At 42.6% G+C, this 25,767-nt stretch overlaps 1 protein-coding gene across 1 annotated transcript in view; it reads left to right on the forward strand.

Moving 5' to 3' along the window:
• The first annotated feature begins 4,707 nt into the window (after positions 1–4,707).
• Positions 4,708–25,767, forward strand: part of LOC127369209 (solute carrier organic anion transporter family member 5A1) — a 40,603-nt gene continuing 19,543 nt past the window's right edge. The window contains exons 1-4 of the mRNA XM_051410311.1: positions 4,708–4,818; positions 5,316–6,754; positions 25,220–25,352; positions 25,470–25,687. Of these exons, the coding sequence (XP_051266271.1) occupies positions 5,794–6,754; positions 25,220–25,352; positions 25,470–25,687 (1,312 nt within the window). The 5' untranslated portion in view covers positions 4,708–4,818; positions 5,316–5,793. The remainder of the gene's footprint in view (positions 4,819–5,315; positions 6,755–25,219; positions 25,353–25,469; positions 25,688–25,767) is intronic.

Here is a 25,767-nt window from a genome sequence, read left to right on the forward strand (position 1 = left end):
TATTCAATTTCTGCCAGTAAATTGAATTAAGTTACACACTGGACCTTTAATATTTATAACAAGTTGAATTTATTTCAAATCATATTGGGATTTGTACTATTGGATTGGTTGGACAAACAAGTATTGTGAAGCTGTCACTTTGGGTAATTGTGATGGCATTTCTCACTATTTTCAGATTTTTTATAAACCAAACACTCAATGGATTAGTGGAGAAAATTGTCAGCAGATCAATCCATAATGAAGATAATCATTAGTTGCAGTCCTTTACAAAATAGTTTAGAATTAGCTCTACCTCAACCAGATACAACCCTGAAACCTTGTTTTTACATTAATGCATGAGTAATAATGATCATATATATATATAATATATAATAGTAAACAGTCACAGGGGACACATCTTTCTGCATTGACTTTTAACACTTTGTGGACATTTTCCTTATTATACCTACATACTTTTACTTGAGTATTTTCATTGTGTGGTATTGGTATTTTTACTTAAAAAAAACTGCAAAATATAGAAAAATATAAAATATTTTTATTTTACAAATAATTCTGATTATTTTAAAGGGGTACTACAGTGATTTATTACTGTTCAAATTACTTCTCAAAATTGATGCAGCAGAGGCAGCAATACCCTAACTTTAAAACCCTATGATACTCCAAAAACAAAACAACAAAAACTCTCAATCCTTCTGTTTTCATTCTGCAACTGGATACCATCTTAGATTGTGTGAAAGTAAAACAATTTACATCATTAAATATATTTTGTCTGTTGGAAGAGCTTTTGCTGATCAAGTTTCAAGCTTTTTATCAATCTGCACTCGATGAATGAATCCCAACAAGCAACCAAGCCCTCTGTTTGATGCTAACAATCTTGAGGACTAAGCACCATCTATTGGTCATGTTCAGAAACACAAGCAGTCTGCAGATCCTGGCCTCACTGAACTAGTCTGTGCACTAGAGGGTGGTGTTGTCTTTCTCTCCTTTGTGGAACCAGTGCTCCGTTTTGAAATCAGTGCATTGCTCTGTCACATTATAAATACATAACTTACAGGGTAACAGTCTATTCTGTCATTTATTTGAGTTTACATTTTAATTTTACACAGCTGGAAGGGGGAAATGATCTATTTCTGTGTAACGCTAAATATTGCCCACAAATATTGACATTTTAAATAGGTTTGATTTCTGACCCCCAGTGAGCAATAAACAGCTTTTACAGTTGTTCTAATAAGAGGCTGTGTATTTTATTGCTGGTTGTATGAGAAATGCAATACAGTAATATTTGTTGGCAATGTTTGTGGGAAACATTCAGATATAAAGGGAAGCTTTGTAGTGACCCCCCTTTTTTAAAAATGCAGGCGTGCTTGTTCAGTCTCTACTGTACTGGTTCACTTGTTCACATGGGAAGTTTTCTGTGTGTTTTTCTGTACCAGAAACAGACACGTTTTGTTCTTCTGCTGCTGCCGGGCATTCAAGCGAAATTCTTCTGAAGCCGCATTTCACTCCATTAAAACTATTTCTGAGAAGCCATGAACATATTAACCTTTGGAAAAGGCTGCTGCTGTCATCTGTGATGTCTCCAGTCACACTCTCTTTCTGTTTTAAGAAAGGTCATGGGCTAACTAAATGTCCCTGGGCTAACTTCTCTAAATCAATGACATTTGGCTGGGGAAAAAAATCTGCCGTGGACAATGAAAATACACACTGTGTTGCATGTTAATTTCTTCTTCTACTTAAACTTGATTAGAAAGAATTAGAGCTACAGTTTGTGTTCAATTTAACGCACAAATAAGCACGGCCTCCGTACAAACCTGCAGGAAGAGGCATATTGCTAAGGATTTGTGTGAATGCAGCTGCTTTATCCTTAGTCAGACACACAGACCTGCAGGTCTTTACACATCCATGACACAGACAGAGAGAAGAGGCGAGAGATGGAGACAGCGATATTGTCTGCTCCTTATGCTTTTATAGTTTATAGAGTCCTGACTTCACACATTGCACACTGCCCATAGGTTGACACCCATAAACATCCAATGCTGCCACAAACTTCTAACAGGTCATAAGTGATGATACAGACAGTTTGTTTTTAAGTCACATAGTGTATGAGTGTGTGTTTTTTAGGGGAAAATCCCATTCATTATGTCTTTAAGTTATCACAGAGAGTAGCACATAGACTTTGCCAGTTTTCACTGGCTCTATGTTGAATCCTATGCTGTCTGAATAATTTGAATGTTGCTATAATCTCATAAAAAGTGTAGACATAGTGGCTTTAACATCCTGAGTGCCAAGCAAATACATTTGGACAGGCACCTTATTTATCAGCTAACAACATACTCATCAGAAAATTAAGTTGTGTTGAAGTACAGATTCTCTAGCACAGATTTCATTTTCATGCTTTAATTTGCACATTTAATCAATATTATATTTCATGACTTTTTGGGGGAGAAGGTTTTGCACCAGGTCAGAGCTGGGTCACCAAATGAAAAACAGAGATAATAAAGATTCAGTGGCCTCCTTACTGACACGACAGCGGGACAGATTGACTATAATTTGCCAGTTATAGTGTTTGTCATAATTGTTTATGAAATGTATGATTACATGTTATGTGTGGTTTGTGCGACACACAAACATATAAAGGTAAAACTTTAAATGTTTGGCAAAGGTAGAGGGTGATTAAAACGTAACTGCTGAGAAATAATCAGAAGATAACGTTTTATTTCTCTGATTTACTAGCTGATCTCTCTTGAATAATACAGAAGAAAGAAGATGGAAAAACAGTTTGGGTTTATTACTCTGACCTTTCTCTAAATGTCGCCAACAAATGATAGCAAATGATGTGATAACACATTGGTTATAATAACATGATCATACCAATAAGACCAAATAATTTGTATCACTGTGGATTGCAGACTGCTCTATGAACAACTTTAAATACTGTTAAATATTTAATAAAAGTAATCATATATATAAGCAATACACAAACCAATCACACACTATGTTTTGCCTCTATAACAGATTGCCTATTGTAGCTATACTTGTAGAGGTGCTGCAGAGATTATACAGTGCCACTATCTGCTAAATAATTCCTCTCATCCCTTTAAACTTCTGTGTATTCTTGGTGGGTTGTGGTATCGATTAGCCTGTTGCGTGCTGATAGCCAGCAAGAGAGATGGAAAACTCTCAAACAGTAACCACAGAGGCCGCTATGATGGACCATGATGCTCCTCATTGATCCCTCTGATTGACTGTTGAGAGACAGTCATTCTCTCTCAGACAAACAAGGAGATGATAAACGGCAGAAGCCTGCATGCTAAGCTAAGCTTATGTGTCACTTAAAAAAAAAAGTGTTTTTAGTGTTTTAAAAAGATTTGCTTCCACACATTGCGGGGAGTGAAGCAGACATTTGACATTCAGGCTTTGTTCAAATACTGAGGAACCAACGAGCATCAGAATGAGGAGCGTAGGAGGAAGAGGAGTGGGATTGATCACCCAGCCTACCTAGTCGAGGAAATGAATTAATGACCTTGGGTAAAGTCATCCATCCCTGTGACAGCTACTGGGAGTCAACTCTCTCTCTATATAAAAAAAGGTACATCTTATTCTCTGTCAGCCCACATGTTTCTTCATTCAGTGAAATTTTACCTTTCAAAAAAAATAAAACATCAGGTCAAATGTTTATTCAGACTCATTTATTTATGTGTCACAATATTGTCCTTTTAAACCCTGTAAATGCTGTTGCAATTACCACCAGAAAAATGGTTATAAATATGAACAACAATCCTGATCTTAACTCCATTAAATACATAGTCTTTCAGCTTTTAAAGCGTGTATAAACTTCAGTGCAGTCTTTATTGTTATGTATGAGCTGAGGTGTTTGTTTTTTTTTTATCAATGACTGAGTGCTAGTATTCTCTGAAGAAATAAACTGCCTTCACTGGACATTTTTGTTTACAATTTATTGCGTCAGAGAGACTGCCAGGCACAGAGCCCATTGTCTATATGAGCCTGTGACCAGTCAATCACTGCTGGGTCAGCAAGGGTCCCAGCTGTCCAGATGACGTAGTGTAGGCTACTAAACGAGCCACCATATGGAGCCGACAAGCATGCTGGTATATGAAGTCCTAGAGTTAGTGTTTTTTAAATTAACTGAATGATATTTTCATTCAGTTAATTTGCATCAGTATTTCCAGGAGTGGTCTCACTGCTTATGTCTCAGAGAGCCACCGTTACTCGTGACAGCTTGACTTGTAGTCAGAAAGTGAGCTGGACGCAGGTTAGAGTCACGAAAGAAACTACAAGTCCCAATGCCGCTGATGTGAAAAACAATTCACGCCCACGATTTGCTGCGTTCACGTTGCATTCTCATCTTTGGCATTTACCTCGTAGCTGGAAAGTTGTAGATAAGATGCGCTGTATATGTGCGTGTTTGGTGAAAAAGACCGACATAGAAGACCGATACATGTTATTGGATTGTTTTTACGCTTTATAACTCCAAAAGCGCAGAGATTTTCTGAGTTATAGACGTAAAAAGACTATGCGTAATATCAACCACCATACCAAATTCTTTTGCGCAATCATCTCTCATATAACTTCTGAAATATTTTTTTTCCAATCGTACGGGCGGACATGATCAAAATTAGACACATTAAGCGTTTTCTCTCCACTTTATTAGGACTCAAAACTCAGAGTTTTACAATTACCGACTGTATTTTAAGGCAGCATTTGCCCACCACCAGCAGCAGCCATCCGCATCAAACAGCCTTCATTCAGTGAGTGGCCGCTCCGTAGAGAACAACAGGCTACCTCCCTCTGTCCTGTGTGAGTATTACAGCCCTCTGTGCCTCCAGGCTTTCCTGGAAGTTATGTCAAATTATATTTGTCGCCGTTTTTAGTCGGAGGGCCGAGACTTATTGTCGCTTCATTTCAGAAAATGTCCCGTGTTGAATTTGGGGTTTTATTTCTTTCCAAAGTCATGACTGAGACGTTTGTGGACAGCGTGGTCTTTTGTTCTCTAGGTATATTTCTCGTTTTGACAAAGGGGAGCTAGGTGTAATTTAGCCACCGCTGCGACAGTTTGACACCGATGTGACTGTTTGTTCGTGTGGGTTATTTTTATTTTATTTTTTATGGGTGGCATATTTTTTCTTGTGTAGCAATTTAGCGAGTTAATCCAGGGTGGACATATTAACACATTTCCAGAAGTGGACAGGGTTAGGTTTTGTAGCTAGGTGTATAAATGTGTCCACTTTGGAAGAAGCAACCATTTTTGTTTTAATTTCAGTCAATCAATCAACCTGTTTTTGTCTTCTTTCTAGGATGCTGCACAGCAATGGGACAAAGGAAACAGAAGAAAACCTTATGAATAAAGGTTGCTATGTAACAAAGAGCCATAAAGTGAATATCAACGTGGGATCCTAAATTAGGGGAACATCGTAAAGACAGCACCTTGTGTTTGTTTTTTTTAACCTTATAAGCTATTAATTGGAAACAATTCAATCCTCGGACAATATTCTGAAGTGTTAGGTTTAAAGTAGGTGATGTTGTGTATTCAGTCAAGGATACCATCATCACTAGTGGCTTTTTTGTGTGTGACAGAGCAGAGCTGCTGTAAATAGCCATGTCGAATAAAACATGCACATAACTAGAGGGATTAAGTCCGCCCAGCTCCTACTGGCAGGGCAGTCTTTGCTCCAGCACCCAGCCCTGCAGCAGCTCCACTCTGTCCTCATGTGGCACTAGTCACTGACTTACTGAGAGCCAGGAGTCGACAGAAGCTACATCTCCAGCCGCACCATGACTTCATCGGACAATGACGAAACGGGGAGCGACCTGTCTGAGTCTTTGGAGATCCGTGAGCTCCAGGACCAGTACGTAGACCCGGAAAACTGCTTCAAGTCCAAGAGCTTGCCCATCCTGAATGGACCCTGTCAGCCGGATCGGAGGGCTGCGGAGGCTCGCCTGGTCAACACCAAACACACCTGCGTGGCCGTGCAGGAGAGCAGCGAGCTCCAGCCCAAAACCCCAGACTCCAGCCAGGCGGAGTCTCCCTCCTCCAGGACAGACTTCTCCCCCTCTGCCTCCAGCATGGTGGGGCTCAGCAGCTCCTTACCTGTGGAGGGCCACAGGGCTGCTGGCTCCGGGGGCAAAAAACTTGGTTTCTCTCTCACCCGCCTTATCCGCATCCCAGCCAGGAAGTATGTGCGGGTCATCCTTAGGGACTCCCGCTGCTTCTTGTTCTGCATGTGCTACCTGACCTTCATTCAGTCCCTGATGGTTTCGGGCTACCTGAGCAGTGTCATCACCACCATCGAGAAGCGTTACAGTCTGCGCAGCTCTGAGTCCGGCCTGCTGGTCAGCTGCTTCGACATCGGCAGCTTGCTGGTGGTGGTCTTCATCTCCTACTTCGGGGGCAGAGGTCAGAGGCCACGCTGGCTAGCTGTGGGTGGTGTGATCATCGCTATAGGGGCAGCATTGTTCTCCTTGCCCCACTTCATCTCACCACCCTACCAGATCCAGGAGATGAACTCATCAGCCGGCCATGAAGGGCTCTGTCAGAGCGGCAACAGCAGCGGCCGTGATCTTCTCGATGTGGCATCGTGCCCTCGCGACCAGGAGGGCAACGAGCACAACCTGTATGTGACTCTGTTCATCTGCGCCCAGATACTCGTGGGCATGGGGTCAACGCCAATCTACACCCTGGGACCCACCTACCTGGACGACAACGTGAAGAAAGAAAATGCATCTCTCTACCTGGGTAAGACAATGTGGATGCACTAGTAGTTGAGCAGGAGGCTAGATCAATGGCACATGTAAGCAATGTAATCCTTTTTTTATTTTCCTTGCTCATGACTGACATTTACAAATGGAAGGAATTATGTTGCAGTTAGGTGGTTTACACAATCCAAACACAGACGACAGGCTGCTTTTCAGAGTTGAGCAGTTTCACTAGTCTTGCCCCACAGCCCTGTTGTGTGACTGTGTTAGTGGTCTCTAACACAATTAGTGTCAAGTATCCCAGCTGATTTTACTTCCCTTATAAATGGATTAGATGCTTGCATTTTGATAGATTTAGAAGAGAGATTTAAACTGGTCTGGTCTTGCCAATGTTTACCAGGAAGGGTACGTCCATGTACATACCTGCCCTCTGCAACAATGCACTCGCCCCCTCCCCTGCCCTCTGTCCTTTTTGATTTAATCTCCATGCATGCAACCTCTGCACCACAGTGAGGTAAATACAGAGACTGCAAAGTCAACCTTGGGCCAGAAGCACATGAGAGGAGTGTGGGACGAGAAGCAGAACTGGGTTGCTTATGATTAATGATCCCATACTGTGTGTGTGTGTGTGTGATACTGCTGTATCCTCTGGCTTGTGTGTTGCACAGAAGGCTGGCAACAGTAAAGCAACATGCTCCCATGTTTAGCCAGAAAAGACAAGTTTCTATTGTATTTTAAGTGTTAGCAGATTGTCTGCTGTACTCCTTCCCGAATCATCCGTACATTTCTGCACAGGTATCTTTTTCATTGGGTATGCTGAGGCTCTGCTGGCCCTAATGGTTTTTGCTCAGAAGGACTTCCTGTACGTACATACATACCACATACTCCACATAGCACATAGATGACTTTATGATTGCAGAAGTAATCCTCCTGTCTGTCTGCGCACTGTAGTTGGGTTAGTGGGACATGGGGCACCCCTCAATCTGGTGCAGTGTCTTACACAGATGGTCACTGTCCTGTGTGTAGGGCTGCATCTAATGATTATTTTTATCATCAGTTAATCTACTGATTAGATTTTTAATTGTCAAATTGTCTACACTATAAAACGTCAGAAATTCAAATTGAAAAATGGTCTTCACAGACTCACAAAGCCCAGGGCGATATCTTCAATTTGCTTATTTTGTCCCACTTAACAGACAAAACCCCCAAATGATTCACTTTCCAATCACATAATCCTCCTTAGTGTATTTTTGTTTGATAAATAACTGTAACGAATGATCGATTGTGAGTGTTGATTTAAATTTAGCTTGATCCGCTAACTGATTAATTGTTTCAGTGTGTGAGTTGTATGCAGGTGTATTATTACTGTACATGCACCCTGTTGGACAAAAAAACAACCCAGAGATGGTCGCACAGCATTAGCCATAGTGCTGACACCAGTCCTTGATCACAACATTACACACCCTATGGAGCCAATTCGCTGTTGAGTCCTTTCGCTGCCTGCTCCGCTGCCCTCGAGACTCAGTATTGATCACATCCCTGCGTCACAAGGAGCCAATGCAGCATAGCTATTGAAAAACAAGGGGAAAACAACCTCAAACACACACTTGCTGTGCCCTCACCTTGGCACGGCAGTCCGGAGCGAATGCATCAGGGCTCGTAAGGCTCATTGAGTCATTGCGGTCAAGACATCCTCCTTGTACAGATATCCATCAAAAGCAGCACTTGCTCTGGTGACCTTGATGGATATTTTCAGAGGAATCACAGAGCATGATCTGTTTCGTTCCAGCAGAGCATTGTCTGGGAAAACAAGAGACATGTTCTGACATGTTAGAGGGAGCATATACGTGGGGAAAATGTCCTTGAGTTGTATTTCAGCTGCTCACAATAACCATGGTAACTGGGCTTGAGTTTTATCTGTGACATTCTGAGGCATTTGTAGTATTTGGTGCATGAGTCCAGGTGGTGCTGACTTTAATAGAATTCATCCTGAGACATCAGGATTCTTTGTTTCACCTTTTCAAAGCTCAGAAAAAACGTATTATTGGGCAAGAATTAACATTGAAATGTTTTTTTTTTTTTAACCTCTACCTATTCCCCTTTCTCCCCGAAGGATAATTAGTACTATAAAACCTGTTAATTTCCATGTTTTGCCAAATTTTGTGGAGATGTAGGCTACCCATATCTCAAGGAGACTTCCCCCACACTTACCTCAAGGTGTTTTTTTTCCTCCCCCAAACCCATTAATGTAAACCCCATCTCAATTTACAGTGGCTCAGAGGGGAGGAGTTCCTTGCTTTTGTAGGACAATGCGGTTTACACTGAGGGGTACTTCTGGTGCCCTTGGAGGGAGAGTGTGTGTGTGTGTGTGTGTGTGTGTGTGTGTGTGTGTGTGTGTGTGTGTGTGTGTGTGTGTGTGTGTGTGTGTGTGTGTGTGTGTGTGTGTGTGTGTGTGTGTGTGTGTGTGTGTGTGTGTGTGTGTGTGTGTGTGTGTCTTTTTGTCAGGATATGTTATCTTTGTGTATGCATGCATACATAGTGGGGCATTCCCTCTGACCTGTCACCCCATTTCCCAGCTCTGGCCCCACATTGCTATGGTAATGTAACGGGCACAGCGTCGGAACCTTTACTCCACATTGTGAATAAATAGTGAAATTAGGGTATAGCTAGTTGTTTTTGTTTTTTTTCGTTATATAGTACTAGAGAATATAAAGATAAGAACTGGTGGTTCGAGTGTAGGAGTAGCCACAGTGTGCACATTTCTGCCTCTTTAATCAGTCTTTTCTCTCTTTCTGCTCTGAGTTACAACATACCATTCTTGGTGTTACTATGGAGAACGTTTGTCTTTGCCTTTCTCTTAGAAGGTGCTCCATCTTATGTGAAGGTGGCTCGTTACTTTAGATGAGGTTTCTGTTCTTCTAGTAAAGGTTCAACTGGAAGTGAACTCATTTGAAACACCACCCAGCTTTTGTTTTGTTCTTGTCTCTGCTGTTTCTAAAAGCTTCCAGTCTGTCAGCATCTCCATCTGGTTTGGCAACACAATGACCCACAAATCTAAATGATCAATAATCTTGATTCTCCTCATTGAACTGTTGATCCATTCCCTTGCACAATAGCTGTGACCTCCAGTTATGAGACGAGGTGGGTTATTTTCTTTTTCTGCACTGACAGCGACTCTGTGATTTACAAGCTGATGATGCTGAGGAGATGTTATTGATGTGGGACAAATGGAGAGGTCAGCTCTGATTAGATTGTTGTCTGCGTGTCCACATTACTTTCCAGAGGAGTCCATGCAATAAACTGACTTAAAAACAATTTAATTTAGCACCTCTGCCAGCTTTTATATCCTGGAAGGCCTAGGTTCCAACTGTAACTATAACCCTTTGTTTAAGCACTGTTGTTCTTTTATTACCTTTTTTATTGTCTAGACTTTGCAGCCTCTTTGCATACCAATATGCATGTAACCACCCACTCTACATGCAGGATAAGGTTAATTGATTCCTCCTGGCTGACAGAGTCCCACTACCTCTGCATTAACTACTTTGCACTGCAGATGACTCTGAAACTAACATACTGGTATGTGTTATTGGTGCTCATGTATTATTAATGTTTTGTTAGAAAACCCAAGGGTATCTGATGTAGCCCCGGCTTGACACAGTGGGACTGTAGAGGCCTGTTTATTTACTGAAGAGGAGGAGGAGGAAAAGGGGTGGTGCCCAGTTTAGGAAGAGAGGAGCTTTAACACCCTGCAGGGACAGCCTGAACACTGGTCCTGTCTGCACTCTCTGATACACACAGATGCACACTCTCATGCTAGTGTAAGCACAAGGGGTGTGTTCTCTGCTCTCTCCCCCTGACAAATTTAGAAAGAACAGTTGCTCTCAGTCTTTCTCCTGAGTTGTGTTTTGTGTGTGTAATATCTGTCCCCACCAGATTAGAGAAGAAAAACAGGAATGAACAATGACTTTACAGTCATACCTCAGCGTTTTTATTTTTTGTGACTCTGAGGATTATCAGTCATGGCCCCTGCACGTCCCTTTCTGTACTCACTCAGTCAATTTCATTAAATTGTGTGTCCTGTTCTGCTTAGCAGCCAAAGCAAATGCAGATTGTGCACACACAGAGGCAAACACACAAGTCCCCAGAGAACCCGGCCTTCTCCCTGACACTCTCTGCCACTCCAGGCCGACGGATCACATTTCAGGATTGGTTAGGGTACACATTTGGCCCCGTCAGAGGCTGGCACACATATAGAAGGAATCCTGGGCCTGTTTCATCACTGTCCCCTTGGCTTATTCTCAAGGAGGTTTTAAATATCTCTGCCCCCTCTCCCTCCACTCAGTCCTGTTGGACACACAAGCCCTCAGGGTTACTCAGCAGCCGGCGACCTTTTTAGCTGCAGACTGCCGGGCTGCCAGCTCTGACTATTACTATTACTACGACTCCCCTTTGAACCGCTGACCCTTCTGAGGCTGATCCTGCGCCACTGACAGTTCTGTCTGTGCTTCAAAATCTTTTTTAATGTTGTTTTTTTTATCTCCACCAACCTGCACTCCTCTCAGCCAATTCTCACTTCAGTCAGTAAGCAGGAAGAGTAGGAGTGATGGAATAAGGCAGAGAAGGTTCAGGCAAGTGTGGGAGTCTGTTTGTTTCTAGACGCAGGGGTCTTAACCACAACAACTTTAGTGTGGTCATTGCTCAACCTCATTGGCCGGTGACTTCTGGCCATTTTTCAGTGTTGTGGCCGGGTTGTTTTGACAGTGTGGGAAGGTTCCTGGGGAAATGCCACAAGAGGTTTTTTTTTTTTTTTTTTGGATTGCAGGAATTCTAAGAGACCTTTTGTTTTCAGCTATGTGGGAAATAAATGGAAATTTTTTCTTTGTTCGTGCTGGCTCTTTGGTCCATGTTGTTCCTCCAAATCCTCCTTGATCCCTGGCTCTTGTTGGCTCGGGTTAAAATTGAATGATGTTCTGAAATAGATTTGAAGTGCTTTAATTGTCACTGCACGGAAACACTGTAGGGAATTGTTTTGGGAAATTTATGCATCAGGGATTGGCTTGAAAAATGGAGTATGATTCAAATTTTCGGATTGATTAACTGCAAGGCTTAGTGGCTTATGTGTTTGGCCAGATGTTATATCATAACTGCAAAGCACAGGACACTTCCACACCCACCCACAAAGCCATGAACCCTAATCATTGAATGTTCAAACTGGACGGCATCTGTGAATTTGGACAAATTACAGTGCCTCATTCACAAATGAATCTGATTCACATCTAACTGCTAAAAATGTGACATCCGTACTTCCAAATGCATCATGTTTTTTTTCTCATTTAATATTCTTTGTCTAGATGAATAGCTATAATACTGCTTCTTCTCTGATCTGATTCTTCCCTGAAAGTGTTTTATGGCCAGTAATAAAAAACGAAAAAAAGAAGTGGCCACTTCAATTCAGAGGTCCTTTGCCTTTTCATCTCTGCTGCCTGAAAGCACTCAAAAACCTGCAGTGTCTCTGTGTATTTTCTCTGATTAAACTAATCAGCATTGTGAAGAGAAACATGCCCTTCCTTTGCCTGTTTTTGTTCAGTCAGGAAATGAGTTGTTGTCAATAATTACCAGATGTTTATCTGTTGCCAGGGGTACTGTATGTCCTGTGATTCTCTCAGCACACAGGGTGCTGTTGCTATCAAGCACTGGATTCCCAAAAAGCCAGAAACTCCGACTGAGCTGCTTTGGGATTCGACTTATCTGACCTGCCTCAACTCTCAATCAAATAGTTACAGAGACAGCCTGTGCATCCACGTCAAGCTGAGTTACGTTCCTCTCACTCTCTATTGTGCATCTTATCTGCTCAGCTCAGTCACCCCTCCAAGTTGATTCAGCCTTTAGAGGGTTGTCAGGAGTGTTGTTTTGCTACAGAGATGAAGAAAAAAAAATCTTCCTCCATTCTAGTGTTATGCCCTCAGAGCTGTGGACTAACTATTGTTCTCCTTGACCCCTGTGCTGCAGAGATGGAGAGTGAGGGAGGGAAGGCTGCTGGAGGGTAAAGTGTTAATGGGATTTACATAAGTGTAAGAGCATGGGTATGGGGGAAATAAAGTGCTATTATTCAGAAATATTGTTCTCCATATGGACATTGAACAGATTTTCTCACTAGAGTACTAGAGTACTTCTTGTATTGTATATGTGTTTGTTAACATTTTTACACACTGGGTGTCCTCCTTTTTTAAAATTGGCATTTGTCCCCTTCTGACCTTCAGCTGTTACTCTGCTGTGCTGGCTGCACATAGCCGACCCATCTGTGTTGAACCTCCTGGAGGGACAGGAGCCCACTCTAAGGGGGATGGATGGCACTAAATGTTTTTTGACCTCTCCCTGTGGGATCGTTGCCACACACACACACACACACACACACACACACACACACACACACACACACACACACACACACACACACACAACACACACACACACACACACACAGTAATAATGTACTAAAACCAAAAATGTAGCCTGACATGCGTACGGATCGCTGTGCACATTCATCCGTTTATCTTAACGGCTCTGCCAGCCTGTGTTATGCCACTGAATGTAGCTGGTTGTGTATTATATAATGCAGGCTAATAGGCTAACATGTAACTGTGATTCAGCTCATTGGAGAGACATTGTTTTGACAAGAGTCATCCACTGATGTTAGCTGAGTTTGCTCATTGTTGTGGGATGTTTTGGAAGAAAAATGGCGTCTAACAGTTATTGTTAATATATTTAAGTAGGATTCTTTTAATAGCCGGACACAGATACTTTATCAATATATATAATTATTATAATAATAATTTTCCAAAGCCTGCTGCTCTAATGCAAATTTTCTTTCAGGCTTTGTTCCTGTGTGTTACATTTTGGGGGCTTAGTTGTTTAGGGGTGTGAATGGTGAGAGAGCAGCTGTTGAGAGCTGGCAGGGTGCTTGCACAGGGGGTGTCTGTGCGCATATATGTGTGTGTGTGTGTGTGTGTGTGTGTGTGTGTGTGTGTGCGTGCACCTGCAGTTGGGGGGGCGGTGAGGTTTGGTGGCTTTGGGGGTTGTTGGGAGCAAGCACAAGTGTTTGCAGGAGGCAGGGTTTTGTGTTGCAGATCGTACACTTGGTTTTTCTGCAAGCATGCAGTGACATTTGAACATATGTGCCTGTGTGACGAGACTGCAGTGAAGTCTGACCCATCAACGTCAAGACCGGCTTCATACACTGCTGTCACAGTGTGTAGGAGGTGCCTCTGCTGTAGAACAGTATGGCAACTTCTTTTTCCTACCTGTGTTAACAGTATGAATGAAAGCAGCTATGTTGTGACTCTATTCGCTGAGTGTTCTGCCACAGTAAATATATTAACATGAACATAAAGGTATTACAGATGTATGGTAAGATCACATAACCTCAACTCTTTATATGTTTTAGTCTTTTATCCTTCTGTCCAATTTTGCCAAGGAAATGGAGCTCACGCAGGACAAACACTACAGGCATATATTAATAAATATGGTTAAGCATTTGCTTTGGTATCCTGGCTAATTGATATGTTTTCTTGAAGGCAAAGCATGAGCTAATGTAGACTATTAGGAGTTGTGACTTTGTGTATAAACTTTCACCTCGTTTTTCAAGTGAGCTCTGTAGATCTGGAATCTGCATTCTTTTTTTTTTTCTCTTGAGGAGTAGCCGGTGCAGGAATCGGAAGAAAGAGGAGGATGTACTGATGAATCGGCCAAATTCTTGGCACTAGCAGAAGATTGGGCGGGGGGGTGGTGGCGGCATCGCTTTTAGCACCATGAACCAGATTGCTGTGCCATGTCTGTGAAGGAGAGAGGCTGAAAAGCTGCAGGTGCAAGCTTGTGGCAAAGTAACACCTAAGCCTCCATGCTTACTACTACAATGTGGTTATACACCCAGCACAGATGCCCCAGTCATGGCCGCTCATCAGCTGAAAGATTATCTGCCAAACTCTCAAATGCTGGAACATTATCTATGCATAGACAAAGACACAGAGTGGTAACAGACTTACTGTGTGAGACACTGCATTTCAGAGCACTCCACTAGTGTTTGTGATCTGGCAAGAGTTATTGAAAGGAGGTGATGTAAGGATTTCCTCAGATTGGCTGGATGATTCACAGTTCTGACAGAAGGCATAATAACTGCACGTTTATGTCAAGTAATGGAGGTAAATGCCCAGTTGTCCCATAATGACTGTTTGACCAGGCTGTAAACAAGTTTCACCTAGAAAGGCCTTTTAAACCTTAAATATACCCCTAATCTCACAAATCTGGTGACTAATCCTAACCTAGAATAGCAATTTGTTGACCTAACAGCTCGGTCAGAAAGTGGGGAAAAAAATAACAAGCTCAACAGCAGACTTTGTGTTCCTGCCTGTTGCCCTGCCTGTGCATCATGTTCTGTACATTTCCAAGGTACATACAGACCCGGACTCGTTTTAAAAAGTTGATTTCATTGCTGGAAAATGCTTGAAACTGCCCATTCCAGTCGTTCGTTATAAGCAGGTAATTTAGGATGAACTAAAGATTGTGTGTTTGCTCAAATTATGAAAAAGGAATGGGAGTAAAAATCTCAAAGAAAGATGGATTAGGAGGGAAATCCACAAAAGATGATGGATTAGAAAATTAAGTAGAGGGCTAAAGGATTCACTAGATGTGGCAGCGTGTGAAAGACTTCTGAGAAATATTAGACGGTGAAGTAATACGAAAAGGAGGAGGCATAAAGGAATGATGACATTTCTCTTGGTCTATGCCTTTTGAATGACATTCCATCACTAAGGCAGTTAAAGAGTGCTGTGTTGATTTGATTGGCTTGTCACAAGGGGAGATTGTGAGGAAGAAAGAGTGAAATAGATTTCCAACTGTCTAATAAATATGGCTTTATAACGCTGGCATTGATGGTGGGAACTTTTCTCCTCCGGACCACCAAACTCTTGGCTGACAACAAAGTAGGATTGCTTTGTGCACAGCATTCACGAAAAAAAACCCCTTTTAATTTAATATGACACTAACTTCAAAAGTGAATCATCACTTGCTCGTATCGGCAACCTTCTGTAGTTCGTGTGAAAATAACAAGTGCAACTGCGTACAGTGCTGTTTGCCACAGGCTTTATCAGGTTTACCTTACAACAGACTTTCACTGAGAACAATAAATAAGCCTTGGTTGAGCTTTTCACATCAGTCAGAGACATGTGCATTCAACCTCTACTATAGAGGTGGGGAAAGAATAAAAAATCTACTTTTGCAACCAAGTATCGTCATCATTAATGATCGGCATACAACGCATAAGTCACCAACAAACACATTGTTTCATTCAACCTAAATCTCAAAAGATTTTCAAAAGGAACCCCCACATGATCAAATTTGATTCCAAAAGTGTTCTCTAAATCTTTTGTCCCAAACAGACATTTGTCCATCTGACAGTGATGGATTTAGAGGCCCAGTCACATGTTTTAATGCCGCACAGAAGCGTGAGTAGCCTTGGACTGACCTGATGTGCATCGCTGGCTGGGTTCTCCTTCCACCACCATGTTCCCACTCCTTCATTTTTTGCCACTTTTGCCATTTAGATTTCTTCACATCCAGCCATACTCTCCAAGCTCCTTCTGCCCCTTAAGTGGATTCTGGTAGACATCTGCGGCAGCAGATTTGTGGTCTTTTGCTGTCCATGCATGTCCAGAACCCTTAGGCCAGCATCAGAATCAGCAGAAAATGGTAATTTGGTGTCAGAGGTGGGATCCGTGACCCCTCTTTTGCACACAAAAGTTGTTGTTTTTTTTACTGCAAAAGATGTGTGTTTGGGGTCCCTCAGGATGCATGCTAGAAACTAAAGTGGTGATGAAGGTGATTGCTACAACATTTTTTTTTTTTTGTGGACTAGCTGAATTATGCCCGCACATCGTTATGCTGTGTTGCTTTTGTTTTGCCTGATCAATGAATAAAGAAGCACATGTTCATGGCTGGCAGAAGCGTTGCCTCCCTGGCTGGCTGACTACTGTACCGTAGCCTCTCTCCTGCAGCTGGGGAGCAGCTAGAAATAGAGAAAAACCCTCCATTCTCTTTTCTCTCATTTTCTAAATATTTGATTTAGCAAAGTGAGCCTGGGGAACCCCTGCATGGAAAATATAGTAGCTTGCATGGACATTTTATTAGTGTATTGTTTGGGCTTATCCTGCACTATGACAAATATTTGGGCATTACTCTCCTGCAGTGAGTATAACAAAAGAGGACACAAAAGCAATCCAGTGAAGCATGTACAGTGGATTTATGAATTGGATCTTCACCTGCCCTTATTGTGTGTCTGACCTCTGCACCCTCCATCATCAGTCACCTCATCATCACATGGCCTGCATCTGGATGAGAGACGAGGTCACAGGGTCATAGTTTGCTGTACAGAATACCATAGCAGGGGGAAGCGATGGGAAAGGCAGACCCACGATGCCGATCAAGTTCTTTGCGCCCCTTGTGACTCGTCATGTCTTTGCTTAAGGGGTGGTACCAAAGCCTGATGGGTGGCTTGAACATTCATTTTCAAGTAGGAAAAGGCTTTGATGTTGCTGTTCAGGCTCTTGACTCTTGGTCTGTACCAGCCTGTACTGACTGAACACCAGGATCAAAGTTCTTTACTGTATTTGATCCTTTCAAATATTCTACAAGGTATGATCTGAATGTCATACTTATCTCAGCCTTTTACCACCCACTGTTCTGCCAGTGGGACGCCTTCACTGCTTTTGTAGACTGCTAGTACTACTAAATGTTATAGCTATATGAAGCTGTAATGTATGCGTGAGTAGATTAGATTGTCCTCTTTTCTGCCTTTTTTTCCTCAGTGTTGTTAAAGACATTGACTGTAGAGTTCACACTGTTGGCTGGCAGCTGTGTGCACACACATGCAGTGGTATATTTATAGACCTGCTGAGGCTGTGCTGTGTTTGGGTGCCTAAACAGACTGGTGTGCCATTGCAATATTAAATTTGGATGTTATTATTGAGACAATATCTGCCAGCTTAACACATGCGGAAAATGGCTTCTTGACCTTCAGCTGCACAGTTCTGGTCTGGCTTTCATCAGTCTTTTGTACAATATGTGCTAGTGTGGTTGTTCTGTGACTTGTATGTGAACTTGTGTGTGACAGTGTGGCTAGTTGGATCTGAAATATCATTCCACATTACCACTACCATCCATTTAAACACTCATTTCATTCCAACAGGCAACTATAATGTCCGTTTCTCTCTCTGATTTAGTGAGTGAGTGTAACTGGGTTTATGTCAATTTAGTCTCTGACTTGACGGAAACTGTGACAGTTTTTTTTTTTCTATCACACTTCATTCTCATTCATTCCCACTACCTCTACTACCTACTTCTACTTCAACTGCCCCTGGTCTTTTTTCTGTTAATGCCCCCTCACATCCTCTCTCTTGATTTACATCTCATTCCCTCCCAGACTGTTCTTGTTCTATAGGAAGCACTTGTACGACTACCCATATAGACCTTTTAGTTTACCGGATGCTTAATGCAGGAACACACTCAATACCGCAAAGACAACTCCTCTCCCTGGCTAGGAATGAGAATTTGTACTTACTTACGGTATGGGCAATTAGTTGCTGTAACACAATGGGCTGTACTTTTTATACTGACACAGTGACCAGTGCAACGTGGCAGCGCTTCTGCATCTGTCTGTGAATTAATATTGGTGTTTGTTATAGTATCTGTTGTCCAGTATCTGTTCATTAAACCCCTGCAAACACCTGAAGGCAGCAGGACCTATGTTGATAAATCTGCAGCCTCCAATTTGAGTAGTGCCATTATGTATGGCCGTCCACTGTGTTTACCTTCATTAAATCACATGCAAATGAAACCAGGCTGCTACAGAATAACCATATGCATGCGCGCGCATACACACACACACATACCCCCCCGGTCAGTATTCTCCCTATTTATGTGAGAGACATCAGATTACTGGACTTCATTACTCCTGTGTCTCACAGCATCCGTTCCAGCTTTTTAAATGTAATGTTTTTTTCGCGAAATGCATAACATGATAACACTGCTGTATCAGGTTTTAGATATATTTTGACAATTTATAACGTAAAATATGAATATTATGCGTTCATATTAACTGCTTAACTGCTAATGGATTTAGAGCAAACATGCCTCTTGATATATAATGTTGCGTTCTGGTTGTGTATTGGTATCATCTAGATAAGTCATGCAGGATCTAACTCATGCAGGATCATGCAGTTTGTCGCACAGTCCTTAACTGTGTGTGTGTGTGTGTGTGTGTGTGTGTGTGTGTGTGTGTGTGTGTGTGTGTGTGTGTGTGTGTGTGTGTGTGTGTGTGTGTGTGTGTGTGTGTGTGTGTGTGTGTGTGTGTGTGTGTGTGTGTGTGTGTGCCACACTGTGTGTGTGTGTGTGTCCACACTGTGTGTGTGTGTGTGTGTGTGTCCACACTGTGTGTGTGTGTCCACACTCCCTATGCATGCCCTCTGGGTAAAACTGTAAGGTTAGGACTTGTAAGAAGACACTGCTATGTCAGCAAGTCGCCATGACAATGCCGTCATTCCCCTATTTCATTGTCTTTTTTTTCTCCTCTTGTCTCTCAGCTGGGGAAGGTCACATGACTGAATAGATCCCCATAACACAGGGATACATAGAGCACTGTCCCTCTCTTTTGGTTCTCTTTCCAACAGCAGCCACCGCATAGATCATCTATCATACATCTGTCTCCCACAGCTCCACTTTCCAAAGAGCTTTAGGCATTGAGCTGGAGTTCTCAGAATTCTGTAGTGTGTGCTGATATACATTTATTTTATAAAGTATATGTTAGTAAATAAGCAGAATAGCTCATTTAGATATTTTTCTGTCCCGTAGCAGGTAAATCGATTAGTATCCCACGTCAGAGTGAATTGATAATGTGCAACGCATAATGCTACATAAATCAAAATGACATGGCTCTTGAGTAATGCAGAGAAGATGTGATTGCATCTTTTAGAGATTAGACAGCTCCGGAGTAATGACTTGAATACAAATCCAAGGTTGTTGTGTTGCTGGCATCCATTCCCAGGCTTGTTTGGAGGTTGACTGAGCTTTGTAGGCTAATAGCCAGGTGGAGCACTACATAATTCATTGAAACTAAGTTTCTAGCCAGAGAGCGGAGAGGGATTACAGAGCCAGGCTCATACCTCAGCAGCCTTTATTGCAGGATAGTGACGAGAGAAACAAATCCCAAAACAAATGAGACTTACTGCACATGGCCTGCATGTAAACATAAACACGCTCTCATACGGGTATTGCACTCAATTTCGTTTCAGCTTGTGTGGAGTTGATAAAAGGGCAGTCTGACTGACACTGATGATTCTTCTCAACCTTTTAACCCTGCGGTGTTCTGACAAGGCAGTAAAAGTCCTGTCCTTTTATTTTGTCCACATAATTAAATCAAATCATTAATCTGTGCTAATGAGTTTGACCACCGGGGAGCTGCTTCATTAGGTTGCAGTGTGCTTCCTCATCAGGTCCGGTTGCTTTGCGTTCTCTTCCTTCGTTCTCCGCCGCTCTGGCTCTGTCTCAAGGGTAAGAAGAACAGAAGGTCAGGAGAGGTTGAGGGGGATGGGGGGGGACACCACAGACGCCATTTTATTGTTATGTCTGAAATTCCATTCACATCCAAGGAAACTATGGAAGCAGCTGGGTGCCGTATATCCCAGAATTCCTTGCATTTTTCGCAGTCTTTTAGGGAAGGGAAGTTTGTCGTTGCAAGTTGAGCTGTGAAATTGGTGCTGTGGTGTACAATCTCATTGTCTGTAATGATCGATCGTATAAAGCTGAAATATTTGGTTATTGATCAACCGTTTAAGTCATTTGTTGAACAAAATGCTCCTTAAATGCTGCTTTTCTCAATTATCTTGGAGTTTTTGAGGATTCTGAAGACACCATCTTCACTGTGGAAAACTGAGGAGAATTTTACTATTTTATGACATTTTAGAAAAGAAGCAATAATATAAATCAATTGGAAATGGAAAGTCATTAGTTGCATCCCTAGATAGCTACAGAAGAGAGGCAAAGTAGCTTCACACACACCTTAAGACACAACACAAGCTGCGGTAAAGATAATTTCACCATTTCACAATTTCCCAAGCATCAGCAGCCACCTGGGCTTTCACCTTCGTGTGATTGTGGTTCTGATTCACGCTGCTTCTGCTCTTTGCTGCCATTCTTCGCTTTCTGTTTCACCCTCATTCATTCCTACAAGCTCTGAATGAGTCAGTGTTGCTCATGAATAAAGAGAGTCGGGAAGAGCAGAGCTCTTACAGAGTGTGGAGGAGGCAGAGTGGAGACAACAGAGCAGTGCTGGTCCCTGAAGGTTAGATGTGAGAGGGATGTTGCTGAGCAAGCTTTATCACTCTGTTACACAGCAGGATCAGTCACCACAGACTGCAGCCAAACTCTTCTCCTTTCCTCTCCCTCTGTTTATTTATGTTCCATCACTCTCACTCCCCCTCTCAGATGTTATTCTGTTTCTTCCTACCTCATCTGTTTTTCTTTGCCTCCGCTTTCTCTCTCTGCTACTTTTCTCTAAGTTTATCCGGTTATATTTCTTTCTATATCCCGCTATATTGCCTTTCTCTTATTGTCGAGTGAATCTCCTCTTGCTCTGCCTGATACCACTGTGTCCATCCATCACAAACAGTGGAGCTGAAACACTAAATTGGGGTCAATGATGCACTATAAAACTCTAACCTTATCCCTCCTTCACCTTTACCTCTGATGCCTTTGCACCTCCCCTCTCACGTGTCCATGTGCATGCATGTAACTGCTCTTGTGTGTATTTAAGAGGGACTCACCATGGTTGACGTGGAAGTCAGAGTTGTAATTGAATCTTCTTTCCGACGCTCACACGTGTATTTGTTTCTCGGGGCTTGTGCAATAAACTTTTTCTCAAACCTCATTAATATCTTGTCGCTGATATTGGATTCTCTATGTAATATGTTAACTTTCATGCTCTGTGACTTCATCCTCAATTTGTAGCTTTTCATGCATGTCTAATGCATATAACAAAGTCAGCGCAAAATTACCACAACATATTGAAAGTCAGGCTGGATGGTCACGTAGATGGTTTAGATGCTGACTTTGTATAACATAAGAGTGAAAAGCCAATAACTGCAATGGAGAGCTCCTAATCCATTACCTCCACACGCATAGATAGCAATATAAAGCCTATAATGCATTGTCCTTCACATGCTGTTGGTAAAGGACTGTTGTGTAATTGAGTAAAGTGAGCCTGTGGCGCACCATGCGTTCTGCATCGGCATGCACCCCCTGTGCTCCACTGACGTATGTCCCCGCAGCATGTGTGTTTGTGTGTGATGGAGCGCTGCTGCTGTGCCAGCATATTCCTCAATCCGATGGCTCTGACCTGGCCGCCCTTCAGCCCGGCCGCAGCCCTCCAATCCCTTCATCCCCAAATATCCCGGCTTGGTGCCAAGCGGGCAGGGTTAGGGCAACGAGTGAGGCGCGGTTTATGACCCCCTTCGTCCTCCAATCGGGCATAACGCTGTTAACGTGATGGATGGAGTGGCAAGACAGGCACATAACACAATCGCCCAAGGGGGATAAAATATGGCCGCCCCTGCCTGGGCGCCCGAGAAAGGGCAGGATGGGGATTGGAGGGCAACCAAAGGACCATACTTGGTGCGCAACCTTTGCCTGACGACTGAACGGCTGAATGCACCCGGTGTGTCTGGCTCAAGCCAAAATGTGTTTAAATGATGGTGTGTTATATTTGGGGCAGGAATGTTCAGCAGTCAGTGAGGTGATGAGAATGATTCATTGATATGGTTTTCTTTATATGGCATTTCAAGAGCTGAATCACACAAGAGATTCACTCACTGTGGTCACATGTGGCCCATTCATATTTTCATATTAACCAGCTGAAAACTATAGGATCATGTTTATTATATTTGCTCAGTCAAGAGGCAGGAGATCTGAATCTGAAACCCCTGCAATGTATGGAATGTGTATCAGCCGTTCAGACAAGTCTAGTTCCTGTTATAGCCAGCCTTTTATATTGCAATTGCAAATAATTTTGCTGTGTACCACAAAAGCGTGATTCACTAGCGTAGGTTTTGTGAGACATTTTTAATTTCAAGATGGAGATAGTGAGATAAGACCTCTTGCTGTCCTTGCCAACTATAATTAATTGTTTATTGTCTCTTGGTGGTAATTTACCCGTTACACTGTGTAACGGATTGACTGCTGCAGTGAATTGACTCTAAAGCCAGCAGGATATGAGAAATGGCACAGTGAAAGGAGTAAAAAAGATAAAATATGACATACAGTGGGAGAGAGGCAGGAGAAGTAAAAGGAGGATGGACACCTGCTTTAGGTGTTTAGAGAAGTCATTCATGTCTGCTCGTGTAGATTTATAGAAATGAAACGCCTCAAGTGCAATACACTAACACATATGTTATATATGTATATTTTAAAATATATATACAGAATATATATACAGTGCAAGGCTCCTACCTTTTCTCTTTCATCACATGCACAAACTGTATATGTGCAGAAACCTGCATAGAAGACTGATCACCAGAGTCATTGGTGCCAAGGGAATTGACCATTGTTGTCTTGCTTTTTGTGTTCATGTGTGTAAGCATATGTGTGTGCCTGCTTTAGGCTGATAAGAGGATTTGTTGAAGGGTCTTTTGTTCTTTTAAGCAATATTTTCCCCTCATTTTCTTAATAGTTTTGTTTAAGGATGCCATGATTTAATTAAAGCTGTGGTAGGCAGCGTCATTGTGCAGAACTTCCATAATAACCTGTCAGCATATTGTAATTCAAGTGGTTTGAGAGAAAACTATACTTTTGCACTTGGCTTTGTTTTCAGGCTTTAGAAAATCTAGCCCGTGACGGGAGACTTTGGCCAATCACAGGTCATTTCAGAGAGAGGACATTTCTATTGGCGTTTTTCACTGGGCAACTGACTCCTTTTGCTGCCTGTTAGCATTTGTGGGTTTGGTGGGAGAGGCTTAGCTTGAGTGATACGAGTTAACCGATAGAAAGGTTTTGCATACTGTAGCTTTAAGTCTGGATAAGCATTTTGGCATTGGGACATTGTTGGAACCACACTAGGGGTTTTGCATATTTGTGCTCTCTTAGCCACATCCAGGTTGGAAAGGATGTCAAACAGCACTCAAAGTGCTGGGACAAAAATATGAGGCCAGTTAAAGATGCAAGCCTCTCGGGATGCAGGAATGCTATATGCAAATGTTGGCAGGGCTAATAAAACATTTGGTGAAACAGACTGAGATGAAATGGCTTTTGAGCTTCTATTCTGACAAAAACCAAACTTTGTTGATGGAGAAGTGTGTGTGTGTGTGTAAGCATGCGTTCGTTATGTAACCTGGCAGAGTGGAAGTGCGTTAGTCTCTGGGGAGAGATTAGACATTCGAGTGTTGGTCCGGACACAAAGCACACCTGCTGCCAAACAGACACATGTGGACACACGCACATACTGCCGATGGGGTCTATTGCCAGCATCTCAGAAAGTGACATTTAAGAGACCCACAAATAGAAGAACAGAAGTTGCTTGGTGTCTACTTGTGGATGAGAATTTTTTCATTCACAGAAACAATTTAATGCATATGCACACACACACACACACACACACACACACACACACACACACACACACACACACACACACACACACACAACATCATAAAGGGCTAATCCCTCGCCTCATTCACACACACACACACACACACACACACACACACACACACACACACCTCTCACACCCTGACGGCTAGCGGCAATGTTCCAGGTGTAATTATAGAAAGTTTTGCCCCCTGATTACAGCTGGTAAATGGCTTTGACTCCCATCTCTGCTGGATTTCCGCAGGAGGTTTTTCCACTTGTCCAACTAAGGTTATCTAACTTTAATGAGTTTTTCCCTTCCTGCGGCAAAGTGACGGAGTGTGATTGGCTCACCTCAGTGATGGTCTGAGAGCCCCCGAGGGTTAATGTATTGCCCCCCTCCCCCACTCGCTCTGAGGTTTGCTGCTATTGGAGAGCCGGAGGCATGCCTTCAGGTCAGTGCGAGACCTCTGGAGCTTTCAGGCCAGTTGTTACAGACACTTCAAACGCTGTGAGAAATGACCTCAGGGCTGGTGGAGAGTTCCCACTGATCTCAGTGCAGGTGTTCTGAATATGGTGGACACTGCATCAGGGGTAATGAACAGCTCCCATAGGTCTGATTTAAACAGTAACCGGTAACAGCGGGTCATTAAGAGCATTAATGAAGAAAGTGGAAAAACTTTGAAGTCCCTGAAACAAAGTGCTATCTTCCTAATTTAGAGCTAATTTAGGCGTCATGCTGGCAAACAGAAATTCTTTATAGGGTTTCCAGTTAAGAAAGCAGGTTAAATAGTATTTGATGTTATAGCAGTTTCTGATCTGTTCTTTTTGTTTCTCTTAGCCATCATGTATGTGATGGGAGCCCTGGGACCTGCAGCTGGCTACTTGCTGGGAGGTGTCCTCATTGGCTTCTACGTCGACCCCAAAACTGTAGTCAACATCGACCAGAGTGACCCTCGCTTTGTTGGCAACTGGTAAATATGGATGTGCATCTGTATGACTAACAGAAGCCCTTATGACTGTTTCCTGTGTGAATATCTGTCTGTTCTCAATTGCCTTTTAACAGCCCATCTGTTGTTTCTTCCTTTCAGGTGGAGTGGCTTTCTCTTGTGCTCCGTAGCCATGCTCCTGGTCATCTTTCCCATGTTCGCCTTCCCAAAAAAGCTGCCTCCTCGCCACAAAAAGAGGAAGAAGAAAAAGATCAGCTCGCCCGGTGACGTGTCCAGCGACGACGAGATGATGAAGGAAAAGTCAAGTAGCAAAGGCCAGAACGTCTCCTCTTCCATGGGCTTTGGAAAGGACATAAAAGGTGAGGAACAGATAATGAGCCTTTCTTTCCCACCTCTGGAGATATTACAAGTACCTCACATACAGTAAAGGAACTGTGAG

This window comes from Dicentrarchus labrax, unplaced genomic scaffold, assembly GCF_905237075.1.
Source record: "Dicentrarchus labrax unplaced genomic scaffold, dlabrax2021, whole genome shotgun sequence".
NCBI lineage: Eukaryota > Metazoa > Chordata > Actinopteri > Moronidae > Dicentrarchus > Dicentrarchus labrax.